This window comes from Labrus mixtus, chromosome 6 (genome assembly GCF_963584025.1).
Source record: "Labrus mixtus chromosome 6, fLabMix1.1, whole genome shotgun sequence".
Taxonomy (NCBI): domain Eukaryota; kingdom Metazoa; phylum Chordata; class Actinopteri; order Labriformes; family Labridae; genus Labrus; species Labrus mixtus.
This window is the reverse complement of record NC_083617.1, coordinates 26,304,409-26,320,791: the sequence shown is the minus strand read 5'-3', so window position 1 is coordinate 26,320,791 and position 16,383 is coordinate 26,304,409. Positions and strand designations below refer to the sequence as shown.

Below are 16,383 nucleotides of genomic sequence, written 5' to 3'. Positions count from 1 at the left end.
ATTGGCAGCCCCTGACTATTTTAAGGCTGTCAAAATAATATATATTATATTATTATTATGTGTTCATTATTAATATATTATTATAATATAATAATAATGAGCTAATTTAATTAAGAAATCACAGCAAAATAACCTGTCAAAACGCTAATTGATTCCACTCTGACGTTAAATGTCACTGATCATACAACCGTCCACAGGGGCGTAAACTTGATGAAAACACATGCCAAACATTTCATGGGCTTTTAATTTTTAATGCTTTATCCATCCAAAGGGATCAACACCATCTGGGATTGATTAATATGACTGCCCACGATCCCTCCACCCATGCCTAAACATGTGGACACACACACACAGAGACATGCTGAGGTACGTTATGTTTAACTACATCTATTGAAGTGCAATCTTTCCCGTTTAATGTAAAATCTACTTGCTGTTTCAAAAGCTTGTAAAGAGTTCTGATGCGTTAGGCACCTTCTTTTTCAATGGTTTGGTTACGTCATTGACAAGACACTTCGTCCACGCGTGGCTCAAGGGCTGTGAAAATGGATTCATATCCACAAAAGAACATTTCAAGACAAACAAACGTTGCCTTGTTCAGAGAACAGAGGTACAGTGTGTGTGTGTGTGTGTGTGTGTGTGGAGGGGCTTATTGATTAACTAATTACAAAGTCCCTAGAAAGCCGGGTGATTTTCAGTTTTTGTGCATGTGTGAAAACACCAGGAGAAACAAGCTGAGCTAAAGTTATCTGCAGTTCGGCTAACAACCTGAAGCCTGGCCCGAGAACGTCAGAAAGACCCTCATTTATATCGATAAGCTTAATGTTTGAAGTTGAAGTCCCACATACTGGAACAATGACCTCCTTCACAAGTTGAATCACATGTTCTTCCTGTATCCCTATTTCCTTCTTCTATGAATTTGCTTTACTACTTCTCTATCATTATCCCCTCCAAAAGAAATATTCTCCTCCTCCTTCCTCCCTGTATCACTTTGTAAAAGAAAAGAACCACTTGGTGATGCTAGCTTAGAAAGCTCTTAAAAATGAGCCCCCATCCAGAGTCTCATCCCTTGGGTTCATGAAGGAAGCCAAATCACAGCACAAATCGAGCCACTTTAATCTCTCCACAATCGACCCTATTCATCTAATATTCATATCCTTTGTTCAACCCTTTTCAAAGTCTAGACACTGAAAAAAACTTGTATATGCCATGGTCTTGTTAGTGGAAAAAGATACACATTTAGATATAAATCAAAACTTGTGATGTAGACAAGGAGTGTTAATTTGAGAGAACAAAGGAGCCCGGGCGATCGCCTTTGTACATGGGGCATGCAAACTAACCGCTAGTCCACTGACACCCCAAAGAGCAGAGATTTGACTGACAAAATTTGTGTTGACTCTGGGCTGATTGATTATTTGAATAACCGGGTCACAGAAGCAGCTCTTGAATGATCCTGTTTTTGTACATTTTGTTTTTTTTACTGTCCTACTGTTACAATTTTCTGTTTTTCAAAATCCATTTTCCTCCCAGAGCAGCTGTCGCACTCCCAGCTGTCCATAGAACGGATTCTCTCTTTGAATAGACTCTCCTGAGGTTTCTTTATGTGCTCGAACCACCAGTTCGCTTGTGGTACTGGGCTATGCAAACAAGCTTACCTTGACTTGAGCCATATCTTACACATTTCTGCTGTTTATATTTCATTTTTAAACCTCTCTGTAAACTGTTGTTATGGGTCACATCACAGTACAGAATGACAGCTACAGCCCGCTGGTTATATGACTCTCCTCCTGTGAGTTCTGTCTGATGCCTCCCTGACATTAAAGTCGGATCCTGCTCAATGTTTCTCTTGTTGTTGACTACAAATAGGCAAAAATGTCAATAATCCTAATCTTCCAACGTATCTCACTCAGTGAATCCTTTTTGCATAGTTAACCTTTTTTTTTTTTGGGGGGGGGGGGGGGGGGTCGTAGTTCTGAGACAATATCTAGCTGCAGTGAAAAGCTTTTTTAACTGGCAACAGACTGAAATTCATATTGATGACTCTTTATGAGATACAAAAGCAAACCAGTTGATCAGAGAGAAGTTTGATTATTTCCTTTTAGTTATTTAGTTATTAGGGGTCTAATGAGGGGATTAAAAGCAGGCTGCCAAAATAAATCTTTTTAAAATTTCACCACACCAAAAATGCATTGAGTTGCTCGTCAGACAATTCAATTAATAAACTGACTTTTTTTAGAAATTAATTTTTGTCAAACAAACACACCGATCACACATCAGTAAAGACAACATGTATCGTTAAGTCCACAGGGGGCGCCAAAATCATCACCACTCCTGAGTTTCTAACAGGAGCTTTCATATGTTCTATTGCATGTTCATGTTAACATTAATGTAGAGGAATGTGGTTTATTTAAGCCTAGGTATGGATGCATAGATGGCTGGAGGATTGCTGGATGGATGGAGGATGGATGGATAAATGGGTGGATGGATGGATGGAGGATGGATGGATGAATGAATGATGTATGGATGGATAAATGGATGAATGTATGGATGGATGGATTAATGGATGGATGGATGGATGGATGGATGATGTGTGGATGGATTAATGGATGAATGGATGGATGGATTAATGGATGAATGGATGGATGGATGGATGGATGAAGGATGGATGGATGGATGAATGGATGGATGAATGGACTGGTTAATGGATGGATGGATGAAGAATGGTTGTATGGATGGATTAATGGATGGATAAATGGATGAATGGATGGATGGATGGATGGATTAATGGATGGATGGATGATGGATGAAGGATGGATGGATTAATGGATGGATAAATGAGTGGATGGATGGATAAATGGCTGGATGAATGGAGCGATGGATGGATGGAATTGTGTTAAAAAAGCTAAACCTTTTTGTCCTGGAAGAACAATAAGGTAACAATAAGGTAATTTCAGTTCTAGACTCTGAGTTCTTGTACTACAAACTAGCTTACAACACTCCACTACAAACAAAGAACATGCATCCCAAAAGAAGAGAGCTGAATGAGGATGTTGTCGGCACATTTTAAAGAGATTTAGCTGACTCGGATATACAGCCAAAGAAATGCAGCAAAGCGAGTCTCAGGCGATACATGTTGAGACTGCCGTCATGACTCAAGAAGCCTGACAACTTGATCAAGTACTGCTTCAAATTGCTTCAAATTACAACATTTAACTTCCACTTTGATGCCCAGCCCTGGTATTAAAATAAAACTTTGCAAGAATAACTGCAAGGGCTTCTTGACGAGAAAGAAACACATGCATTGCCCTTTGTGTTCTTATCCAGTCATGCTGCATCTTTTTAAGAATGTCCATACTCATTTTTGCACGGCTCTGTCTGTTGCAGAGACTGTCCTAGAAATCTCCAGGTGGTCTTTTTGTTCATGATTGATTTATTTGCGAGAATGGGGCTAATCGAAAATATCCTTTGCAGCTGCATCGTAACCAAGGAGAGAATAAATTCCTGCATGACAACAGTGAAATATTTATTTTAACCTCACATAAAAAAACAAACTGTGAACTCAAATCTGAAGTGCTCCTCGTAGACCTTGCCAAAAGACAGAACCATTTGAATGTCTTGTTATCGCTCCCCCTTCAAATGACGGCAGTCTCATTTTGTGCTGTCCTTATCTTCCTCCTAGGAGTGCACAGGGGGCCACATTGCATCAATAGCTGCTCCCTAATTACAAGCCTAGCTACCAGCAGAAGCAGCAGCAGCAGCAGCTTCACACCCTTACTGTAGATTAAATTAATATTTAACTGCAAGGCATGGCTCTGCTCATGCTGTATGCTGAGGCACTCCTACACATCCGGGACATTAAACATCAAAGGTCATGCGATCATGATTGTTTGCAGAAAAGGCCATGATGTATAATGAACCTTGCAAGACATAATTTCTTGAAGTCTATCGTGAAAATGTTGCCTTTAAACCTTTGTCTTTTCTGTTTCTGTGGGGATTTACTTTTTCTAATCAGGGCCTGGCAGCAACAGCAGCAGCAGGGAAATGGAGGGGCAGAGGCGGGTAGTCTGGGCGCTGCCGCCTTGGCTGACAAAAGAGGTGGACATGCAGACAGACAGCCAGCCAGCCGGCCAGCCTGCTACAGGGCACGATCACTTTCTACACTTCTTTGGTCCAGGGGAAAAAAAAAGAAACCGTTAATGTGTTTGTCTAGACTGCCCAGCATTGTATAAATGAGGCGCTGTCCAGCTCTGGTAAATGAAGAACATAAAATGAAGCAACCCGTCTGAAAGGTAGAGACGGAAACTCAAACAGTGGCAGAGCGGCTGTTTACACGGCATGCCCTCATTTCCACCAGGCTGTCTCTGGGGTTCAGGGAGGGTCGCACTGTCGACGAGGGAACAGCTGGTGAGGGGGTGGTGGTGGTGGGGGGGGGGGCATCAGATCCAATGCCATATTATTAAGTCCGCACTTCTTTTTATTCATGGCTTGTTTCATGGAGACGGTGAGTCCCGACAGTGTTCTTGCACATGAATCATGTATGTCAGTCGGCCTCTGTCACATGCAAAAGGACAAGCGGGACGTTTCTCATCCATACCGTCTGTGACTAATGAACGACCGTGCAGACGATGACTGTGAATCCAAAAAGAAAAAAAAAAAGGCACAATCATTTGTAACCCGGCCAGCTGATTGTTTGAGAAAATGTGTGCCAAAATCATTAACTCAGAAATGAAATCAAAGTGCGAAAACATCATTATCTTCCATAAAGACTGCTTGTCAGCAAAGACAGCTTTACATTTGAAGCAAACGTCATAAAAAAAACAACATAGGCTGCCAATTAATCACTGACTGTACACAAACAACATCAAAACTGGGAGCCTATTAACTTTCTGTACACACGCAGACACATTAAGTGCAACAATCCCTCCTGCTGCAAGCAGCACTATTATTATCTTTCATACATTTGGCTGAGGAGCATACATAATTAGAATAACAATAGGTTAAAGAAATGCAATTTGTACTGAGGCTAAAAGAGGGATACACAGTGCATTAAAAATAGCGACTGGCACAGAGGGGGGAGGGCCGACAGTGAGTGTTGGCCGACTCCAGCAATGCCATGCAGGGTAAAACTGTTGATGTTTGGGATAAATGGAGGTCTGTGAGCTCTGAACTCAGTGCAGGGAGAAAACAATCTGCATCAAGTGTCAGGTCAATGGCCAGCAGCAATCTGCTCTAGGGGGCGCAGAAGGCAGGACGAGCCAGACCCCTTCCCCGTCAGAAAGCACTAACAGGTTAAATCACATCAGCAGGAGGTCTGCAGCCACACACACACACACACACACACACACGCACACACACATACACAAAGCAATCCTCGTGTGCTAAAGTAATCATGCCTGACATCAAATTTAAGTTAATGCCTACAAATGGAACATGAGTGCATTTATTAAATATTAACCTAAGCTGAACCTCGACTCATGCAGGGTGAGTTCACACACAGCGCTGAGCTGAGCTGAGCCGAGCCGCAGAGTAACGGGTGAAGTCAGCTGCTGGAGAGCGAGCTGCACGGCGGCCTACACGCGGATGGAGGCGGATTAGTGCTCGTCTGTCAGCTGCCACGTTTGGAACGAGTGCAAGTGAGGTAAAGGGTGAGAGGTAGCTGGTGATAAGTGGGCCGCAAATAATTAGCGTTTACTGTAAGAATTAGCTTAAGCTGCATAATTATGACAAAGCTTAACACCTACACAGGCACACATTATGCTTTACTTTACTTACTTAAACTACTGTGTGTGTTTACTTAAAGAAATATTTGTTGTTAAAAAACAACCACAGAAAACCGTTGTTTGCACATTGAGGCACACACAAGAGGACTTACTGTCACCAACAATGTCCGCTTTGTTAACAGACTGAAACTGGACTAAAATGTTAATGAAACTAGTTTCATCAACTAAAACTAGACTGAAATTATTCATCCATCCGTCCGTCCATTATCTATATCGCTTTTCCCGTTCAGGGTCACAGGAAGTTTGAGCCAATTCCCACTGTCATTGGGCAAGAGGCGGGGTACATGCTGCACTGGTCGCCAGTCAATCACAGGGCTGACATACACTCACATTCACACCAATTGGCAATTTAGAGTCACAGATTGACCGAATGAGCATGTCTTTGGACTATGGGTGAAAGCAGGTGCTCGGGAAGAACATTCAAACACCACACACAGAGGCTCCTGTCCAATGGGGATTCCAACCAGGAACCTTCTCACTGTGAGGCCGCAGCGATAACCACTGCACTGCGCAGCCTAGACTGAAATTATAAAATGTACAAAATGAGTAAAGTAGGACTAAATCTATGCATTTTCCTCTTCTGAGACTAAATCAAAAAGAGCTGCCAAATGAAACGCTGGCCTGAACAAAACCAAAGTGTAGAAGCAACAGAGGCATGACCCTTCTTCCTGATGTCAGGAAGAAAGTCATGTGCTCCTGAACTACTTCTCAGCAGGCACGTGGCAGCGACCTGCAGACAGCCCGGTATGTGTGCTATTCAGAGGTAAACTGTGTTTCGTGTGGTGCCTGGTTTTTAAATCCACTATCAGCTCACACACAAACACAAGACATGCCCCCCCCTCTGCTTCTATCACAGCCTGTCATCACCCCACCGCTCTTCCCCTCCCACTGCATTACATATCAACAGAAGATGCCAACACAGCGCTGTGAGACACTGCTGCATATCCAAACAGGCCATCATCATTATCATTGTAAACCCCTTCATCTCCTTAAACAAACCACCAAAGCTCCTTAAGAAGAAAAAATGTCTGAGAGATAGAAGGGTGGAGGGCATGGAGATAACCGGCTGAAGCCCTGCCTGCTTGTGGGCGAACGCTGAAAACCCAGCTGGGTGTCTCATTATGTCCGCCTTGAGTCAGGATGTGGACAAAAGACTAATGAGGACGTACGACTTTGAAAATGGCGATGTGCTGAAAAACTGACAGAGACAACGAGGCGAAAACAAGAAGAAAAAGACTTTTTTTCTGAGTCACAGAAGTTGCCAGGAGGTTGCTTTTGATGAGTAACACATATCCTGTACACAGCTTGGGTGGCTTCCCTTTAATTGCGAGATTGGAAAACCCCAAATGTGGACTGAATTTAAATGAACAACTTCCTTTAATCATGTTTTTTTTTTGTATCATGTAGTCACAATCAATTTGTGCTTCCCTCGATAAGCTTTCTAATTATATCTCCACCACGATTCTTTTATCCATTCATCCTTCCTTTTCGTCTGTATTACTACCTCATGAGTGACAATAGTAGTGATTTAATGATGTTTGTAGAGAGCGCTGTTCTCCCAGTCATCAGGACAGAGGCGTTAGAGAAAGGAAAATGGATTCTCCTGTATTCTGCTCCTCTGTACAACAGACAGGTGGTCAGCTCCAGCAGTCAGCAGTACTGTCACACTGCCATCGAGCCTGCAGACGGCTCAGCCTATAAAAGCTTATATATAAAGATGGGAGCCTGTCCTGGTCGGTTTGGTTCAAGATGGAGGGGCAGCGGCGAGGGCAAGTGAATTGTGTTCAGTTTTGGTGATTCAGAGATGAAAGAATCTCCCACTGAGAGCAAGAAGGACAGAGGAAACCAATGGGCCTCTTTCAAAAAACATTTTCTGTTCCATTCTGTTGCTTTGATTAAATCTCTCATGAGGTGATTTCTATCTGTACACAGGGGTCTGGATATCTATTCACCAATTACAAATCAGCAGCCTTTGGTGTATACAAGAAAAACAGTCTGGAAACCAAGAACAGGTAGAAAAAAATCCTGGCTCCCATCATCAGTATTCTGATTTATTTGTATCTATAATCAGATATCTGCATTCAAGTGTAGCTGTTCATCTGTTCTAGATCCAACCTTTCAACTTCAGGGACAAATCTGCTAACTGCTATGTCAGCTAAGCCAATCAGCTTCCGGATTTCCTGGCGTCCTTGAATGCATCAAAAATGACCAATCCAACCTCCCCTTTAACAAACAAACATTATAAAAGTTGTTCTCCTCCTCTCGAGGGGAGTAAGTTCCCCGATGTTGCAACATGTACGATGTTGCCTTTCAGATTCAGATTCTACCTGAAGTAATAATGAAACAAGTGTTTCCCAAATGGATTGTCTTCTGACCCTTTAATGATGAACAGTTTTCAGATAAACGGCTGTATCCGACTAAACATTATGTCAGGCTTTGCACTGCACAGCTTCAACTACAGATTCCTTTTTAAAATATACTTTAATATCAGCTTACATCATGACTCTCATGTTTTACCTGTGAGATGTTTGTTACAGTTTTTCTTAAGCTGTATGTGAACAATAAAATGTTTACAGGTGATGGGTTTCTTTGTGTTTCAAATGACTGCCCCCAAAGATTTTAGTCAAATAGTGAGATTAAGTGAGCGGCAGATACAAAGAGTATCAAAGAAACAACAGTGCAGAGAATCGGCCACAAAGGCAAATATTTTTTGCAGGCAACCACGTTCACATATCCACAAGTTGTCAGCAGCTTTACAAAAGAGAGAGAATTCTCAGTAAATTGATCTGTGGTCCACTTGAGTAACTGTTAGAAGCGCTAAGGAAAATGTCTAAAAAATAAACACATGACAAAAGCAAAATAACTTTGGTAAATGTGTGTAGTAAAAGTTGTCTCCTGCTCCACCAACAACACGTCACCTGTTCTACTGTAACTGTGATGCAGAGCGTCACCAGCGGAGCCTCCTGCTTCCAGGAATCCTCCTCACTCATACATTACATTCTGTACAGTGAGTATGGGAGCACATCTGTGCACAGCTCTCCCCTTATTGGCCCGTGGCCTGAAGGCCTTTGTTATGATTGGATACTTACAGAAGCCAGCCCCCCCCCCCCCCCCCCCTCTGAGTGTCTGTCGTTGTAAAGGTCTGCTTCTGCATATTAAACAGTGTGCAGCGCTGCAGCTAACGCATGCAGGAACTCCTTGGTCTGTGTTCCCTCCATAAATGAATAATACACAAAAGACGCCGCTACCAGGTCTGCAAGAACTTAAAGCACACAAAGTGATGCTGCAGATAAGATTGGGGAGGGGTTAAGGGTGGGTCATGGCGGGGGGGGGGGCTGAGGCCTGTCACTGTGATGAAGACAGATCATGAGGCTGCATTGCTGTAAACGAGTGAGTCAGCCCTCCCTTCAAGACAGACACCGGCCTGCAGGAGGCAGAGGACGAGAGGAGGGGAAGGAGGCAGGACAAGATGAGAAGGGGGGAGGGTGGGTTACATGGGAACTGTCCCCGGTGCTGAAATCTGGAACAGCTTCAAGCTCTGCTCAGTGCAGGGATAAAAAAGAGGCGCGCTGTCGTTCAGCACCTGACACACATGGAAAACTCTATGACTTGGTTGACTAGACTAACAGGTCAAAATCTGACCTGCTTTCTGACAAGAGACAAACAAAGTGATGCATTCATTGCGCCAGACATTCTTCAAAGTCCACACACATCAAATAAATAGACAGAAAAGCCTTGAAGGCTGCTCTTGTTGAGTGTTTTTTTTCCGCACACATCCTGTCCCAAGTCAGTTATTTGGCATTCTGATCACAAAGCACGGAGGAAGGAAGGGAAGGGGAGGGGAGGGGGGGCAGAAGCATGTAATTCTCTCTGAGCCAAGTCAAAAAGATTCTCATTAAAGTACTTTTTATATCCCAAACCTCCGTCCCCAGGGGCAATTGTATTGGGTTGTCATGCTATTTGTAGACTAATCATCTCCCTCTCACAGACGCACATACACAAAAAAAGACACACACAGTCAAGCCAAATAAGAAGTGAAAGAGTGTGGATCAACAGGAATTGCATATTGCATTGTGCCTTTCAGGCATCGTTTTCCCACCTCCCCCTAGTTTCTTTGAAAATGATTTTGTTGCATTATTCATCCTTCAGAGCTGTCATGCTTTGTGGTTAACCCTCTGTCAGTCTGCTCAGCATCACACATGCAGCATGAGGTGGATGTTTCACCCTGTACGCCGCAGACAGCTGATCTAATGAGCGATCGGGCAGCATCATGTAGAAAGAAGGTGATACAGCAATGTGCTCGACACTCATGTATCTGCCTCTGAGTAAACATACTTCACTGTCAGTGAATGCAAACACTACTGTTGCACCACTGTCACAGTAGACTTTTTTTTTTTAATAGACATTGCAACTTGTTCCACTGATTTTCCCTCAGAACACCAAAGCTTTGATGTTATTTCAGTCTCTCTGCAGGAGTTTAAATGAGAGCTTCACTGGCGAGGCTCCTCACTTCTAAATGCTGTCAATTAAACATGGTCAACTCGCAGGAAGCCAGTAAAAGGCGATTCCTCTCACATGAAAAGATTATGCAACAGGTCTGCTACTTGCAGAAGCCGCCCTGAGCTACACGGGTCATTGTTGCATTATAGAGTATTTTATACGAGGCCATGAGGAGAATGATGTCACGAGTCCGTAAATAAGGGTCCTTTTCTCGGGCACTGCAGAGACCAGGCGGGTGTGGTGACTGCATTAACAGACGCGCAAAACCTCGGCGCAAACACTCGCCACAGTGTGGACATTCATGTGTCCGCTCTCCACCTTTACTCTGAATACCTTCTGCCTGTCGGATGTCGTGTATTGAAGTTCAGATTAATCTGGTACCAGGAAATGTGACAAAAAAAAAGGAGATTTCGCTTCATTCCGACAACCAGAAGGTGCCCATTGACGGTGCGCCTCCCCAAGCCCGTGTTTGATAGAAAATACATGCACAATGACAACCTGACATCTGCTCCCCATCTGACAACAGCTCCCCATCCTCCACAGACACCCCACTCTCCACCTCAGAGCCCAACATGCCGTTTTAGTGAGCCTCTTCCTCCCTGTACCCCACTCTTTCTCATTCCTATGCGGCTTTTTTTTCGTGCCAGCTTCTCTCCACACACGAACAACAGAACAGCGGCTTCATAAAATATGCAGGTAAAAAGGCAACTCGGAAAGCACCGACATCTCAAGCAACACTTTTCATGCTCTGCTGAGAACTGACCTCCCAGTCTAACGAATCCCACTCTTCGGTAAACATCCGGAGGATTTCTTTTCATCCAAAAAAAGCGGACCAGGCGCAGCGGCTCTACGGAGCGACTGGGCGATACGATGCCATTGCGCTTTTGGTATTATCCTCATGAAATCAATGTGAACAAGGGGACGTCGTCGGGAGAAGGCATCTCAGCGGCATCGACACCAACTTCAGCGACACAGATGAACGATGCTACGCTTTGCTGTCCAACATTTTCGCTCGGCGACGGTTGCAACCAATTAGCACAGCACTCGCGCTCGAAGGCGAATGGCTCCTGACAAGGCGCTCCTTCTCCTGAGCATCTCTTCTATCGCAGCTGCTGCTGCTGCTGCTGCTGCTGTGCTGCTTTTTGGAAAAAGGTGGCAGGCTATAGCCTACAACGCGCGCAACTTCTCATCTCCAGAATATAGGGGGAATTTAGTGTAGCGCATACTCCAAAGCCAATAAATCCCCGCAGCGCATTTGACAAATCCTTTCCCTCTGCTGAAGAGCAACAATAAAAGGAAGCTTTCAAAGGTCCCTGCATGGAGCGCTTCTTACAACACGTGACTCCATCTATTCCAGGGTGAAAAAAGATGCATTTGATCCATAATAGGCCCTAAGCATTAAAAAATGTAGGGGTGGGTGGATGGAGGAGGGGGCATGGTTGTGCTACAATGAATGACACTGGAACCACACAGTATACTACTCACCATTAGCACAGCAAAGTTATTGTGATGGGTGCAATGAATGGTGGTCGTGTTGCCCCCGGAGCCTGTTATGTGACAGCCCTCTGCCCTCCAGCCACCGTGTCCATCCAGCAGGTCAAAATCCCAGTAGGCTGCGGTGGGGTCTACACCCAGAGCGAAGTGCCTTAGAGCGATAGTAACGGAGTGCACGGCGCTCCCGAGGCTGCACCCATCTGCAAGAAAAAGCACCACATTTAATTAAAGAAACCAAGTGGAAAGTGTGTAAGTGCTGTGGCACAGGGAGCGTGGACATTGGCACGCGCTATTTACATACAAACAAACCACACGCGCGCGCATTATGCAGATATAGTGTTGTAGATCAACTTTAATCTCATATGGATACCTAAAGTAGTGAACATGCATGCGGTGGTTTCATTCACTGGATTTCAAAACAGACACAGAGTCACTTGGATTTATTGCGGCATCATGCGCGCCAGGTTGTGAAGCTTCTGTGTCAACATGTTGCGCAGAACAAACTGAGGAGCTGCTTGTGTGTGTGTGAGTGTGTAAGCATGTAGTCGGTAGCACAGCACGGCGTTGACATCACAGGCATGATGATAAAAATGGATTTCCTCTTACCTAATTTGGTGAAAGCAACTGGTGTTGAAACGCTCCTACGCTTCCCATCGTCTGCGAGATTTGACGAATTCCCCGTGCAAGGAAAGAGTTTCCCATTGCGAAACACAATAAACTGCAGCCTGCAAGTGGAGTTATCAACAGATTGCAGCGCAGAGGAGGAGATAGGCGTACCAGCCAGCGGTAAATGGATTGAGGCGACTGCCACTGAGTTCTGCGGATGGAACAAAAAAAAAGAGAAAATAAAAATTAAATAATGTCTCCGAGATGCGCAGGGGGGGAAAAAAACTCACAGGAAAAGACTGACAAATAGCTTCCCTCTCCAGGAGTGGAGGCGACCATAGACCACAAGTGACCAAGGGAATGAGAATCACGTTTGAAGCGCTCTAGTGCGCCTATTTGGTCAGGCTCCCTGCCGCAGAGGTGGAAATGGTTCTTACCATTTCAGCTTGAGGGCACATCAACACTGCAGCTTGATTTAAAGAGACAACCGGTCTGACTTTATCTTCTTTTCACCGACTATAAACACCGGAGAACCCCCGGGAGAAAAAAAAAACCATCCCTGCAACATTTTGGGAAAAAGGGGTATGTGGGAGAAAAGCTTGTGTTTGTCAAGGTGTAGTCACTCGACGTCTCTGAGCACAAGTGACTCCAAACTGATGTTGTGAACTTGTTTTTTTTTTATTGCTGTACCTGCAAGAACGAATAACCCCACTTAACAATCCACAGTGCAGCCAGAAGAAAAAAAAACCCTCAGAGTTGCATTCAAGATCATCAGTCCCTCTGATCTGTTATGACCTCTACATAATAGCTTAAAATTCTGCTGATCAAATAACCTACAGTCCTCTTTTCTCGTCCCATCCTGAGACAGTCTGTGCTGAAATCAGGACCCAGCCTTTTTGAAGCTGCATGAGACCAGCTGCAGAACTTTGCCACCGTCAGGGTTTAGCGAATTGATGCCCCTGGTGGACCGCTCACTGACTGCACTTTGGACAGGACAGGCAGCACTTAACCCTGCCTCAGGATCAACTTTAATCAGAAAAAAAGCTCCCAGAGTGACACTGTCAGCAAAAAGACCCATTCCATGCATTAGTTCAGCTGATATGGCTGCACAGGCTCTCATGTGCTCAATATTTCATATGAAAAACAGAGAGGAGGAGCTATAGTGTGCTTATGAAGTCAATTTTTATACAAAAGTTGTTCAAAGGAGAAGCTTTTATGCACATCATTTATAAAAAAAAAGAAAAAAAGAAATGCAATGTTTACAGCAGGTGCCCCTCACCTGGCGATGATTCACTTTAATGCACAAACTTGTAAGAGCCAACAAGTGCAAAAAAAGACAGCACAACACATCTCTCTTACATACATGTTACAACTTCAGACTAGTTTCAAATTTAAAAGAAACACACAAAAATCCAGAATGCATCACAACAACAAAAACATACAGTCAATGAAAAGAATGGGCTGCAGAAAGCTGAAATAACCACAACTACAGTAAACATGAAAACATGATAAGTCAAAAACACACGAACCCCCCCCCCCCCCCCCCCCCCCCCAAAAAAAAAAAAAGCAATACAAAAACTCTCCATCAACCAGTCTTCCCAGCAGAAGTGCTCCAGGCCTGTAGGGGGAGCATTCACATGAGGCAGTTTGACTTTTGACCCAAAAGAGACCAAAGCCAAGTCCTGAATTTGATGATTTGTCAGAGAAAAGCAGACAAGTATGAGGTTGGATAACTAATGTGCAAAAACACAACTTCATAATTATTTTGTTTTTTGGTGTGAGTTGTTATTTTTTTCCGGTATGTTTCTAATTGATTTCGCCAAGGTAACCGCTACTGCCAATTGTAGCTTCTAGCTAGTGAGTTAAGTTAGCTGTACTGTAACTGGCAGTTTCCACAGCATCCTTGTGCCACGGCATTCTGTCCACACTGCACACTCTGGAGCTGATCACGCACTCTCTATAATGCTTGTGTTTTCCGAGGCATGAGACATGGTCTGAGGCCACTTCAAGATGAACGGAGCAGACAGGAAGTCACACTAGGGAACCCGGTGAGTATCCTATCAATTTCAAAATAAATGCTAATAATCTCATTTATCAATATTACGTCAAAACAGGCACCCAAAGAACAACAAATCTAGCCTGAAAACACTTACTAACACGTTGTTTGCACGTTATTCCCCTGTGATCTAGTTCACCCTTGATCTTGTGAACCCGCAAGTCCAGCGGCACATTGCTGCAATCCGCTGCACTAACGCTTCATATTTCGGGGGGCGCCATCAGGCAGAGCAAAAGATGGAGACTGAATGCTGCAAACACATAGATCCTGTGGAAACCGCCAGTTAGCCAGTTATCTGACCCTGCGCTGTCTGGGAGCTCATAGCACAGGAGATTTGGACCTCTTGGATGTCTAGGTTATCAAATCCAACCTCCCAGCATCCTTTGCACTCAGTGGGGCATGCTGGTGGAGATTCACACAGAGAACAATGTTGAGGTTACAGTAGCTGGGAGATATACAGCCGGTCTGAAGACACTTTGAGGATAGGGTGTAAGTGAGAGGAAGGTCTGGCATCAGTCAGCACCCATCCCCTGACCCCTGAGCGGGGGCATTGCTGGGTCAGATAAACAGCTAAACTTGGCGAGACAACCTCCTCTGTACCTCATTCCCTGATGGACACTGATGGTATTGGTGGCCCTACCAAAAAACATGACAATCCACTTCCTCTTAGTGCACTCCTTGAGGCCTTGAGACTTCAGATGTGGTGTCTGGATGCAGATTTAACAGTTGCATCTGTTTTCTAGGTTTTTGTGTTTTTTGGACTTTGCATTGTTTCTGTAATTGCAGCACGTTTGCTGTTAATGTTATTGTTTTGGCCACCTTAAAAACAGAGTGATTGCTCCTTTATTATGATTAAATAATTACACAGGATTCCTTCCTTCAAATTGAAAAAAAAACTCCTGTTATTTTGGCTTATGTACAGTTAACAGATTAGTAGATGGAGCAACAGCACTGATGATCATTGCATATGTAATGGAGAGCAAATAAAGAGGACGATATGATCTCAAATAAAGATCTCAGGGGACTCATTCTTCAAGTGAAGACTGTTGTTGCTCGGCTTTGAATCACATCACCCTGCACTGTGAGACCATCAGCATTTTTGGCCTCAAGGGGAGGGAAGCTTCTTGTGTGAGATGGATGTGGATGCCCATAAAGTGCCCTTTCAGTTAATGTGGAGCTGCTTAGTCAGATGTTTAGCCAAATCAATGTTGATGAGAACGATACCCACGTTTCCTAATCAACTTAAACAAGAGCTCCTTTGTGCATTCTGATGTTCCTGGTGTTGGCAACAGTGTTCTGGTGTCTGTTTCCCTCCCTGATACAAGAGTCAGGGGTTGTTTTCATCCTCCCAGCGCTTCCATTATCGAGGAATATAATTCTATATGTGACAAAGATCCACAGCGTGCTAAAACACAATTTCTTTACATTACAACCACCCTGTGTGAGGGTTTACAGCGCTGGGTTTGTTAGCTATTAGTTTCTGCATTGACTCACTGTTGAAGGCTATTGATTTTCATCCCGCAGTGTGTGTGTGTGAGGGGGGGGGAGAGAGGGAGAAAGACAGAGCATCCTTGCCTTGAAATTTATGTTGCATCATTTCCTTTCTCCAAACAGCTTAAGCTTTGCAGTCTGTTTCAAAGACGTCAGAGGATACAGACATCAGGGATAGAGGCGGAGAGGATTTGAGCCTCTGTGACAATCGAAAGTTAAAGGCGAGGCCAGCACGCTATCTTACAGTGAGCTCAGATTCCAGGTGACCTTCATCCCCCAGGGGGGAATGTTTTCAAGGCGTTCGTCTCACAAAAGACATCTTATCTCGTAAACTTGTCTTCTGATCTCTTTTTTACATCTTTTATCCTCTTTTATGTGACGCACCAAAGGGATTTACAGCACAGAGGGCGTGCTACGAGCGCACAGTGTGCACAAGGTCCCGTTCTGAGCGACAATCCA

At 44.1% G+C, this 16,383-nt stretch overlaps 1 protein-coding gene across 1 annotated transcript in view; it reads right to left on the bottom strand.

Annotated features, from left to right (window-relative positions):
• Window positions 1-16,383, bottom strand: part of LOC132975873 (adhesion G protein-coupled receptor A3) — a 198,574-nt gene that overhangs the window by 50,643 nt on the left and 131,548 nt on the right. Inside the window, exons 13-14 of the mRNA XM_061040715.1 lie at window positions 12,378-12,588; window positions 11,763-11,971 (exon numbers count right to left, since the gene is read on the bottom strand). Coding sequence (XP_060896698.1) covers window positions 11,763-11,971; window positions 12,378-12,588 — 420 coding nt within the window. The remainder of the gene's footprint in view (window positions 1-11,762; window positions 11,972-12,377; window positions 12,589-16,383) is intronic.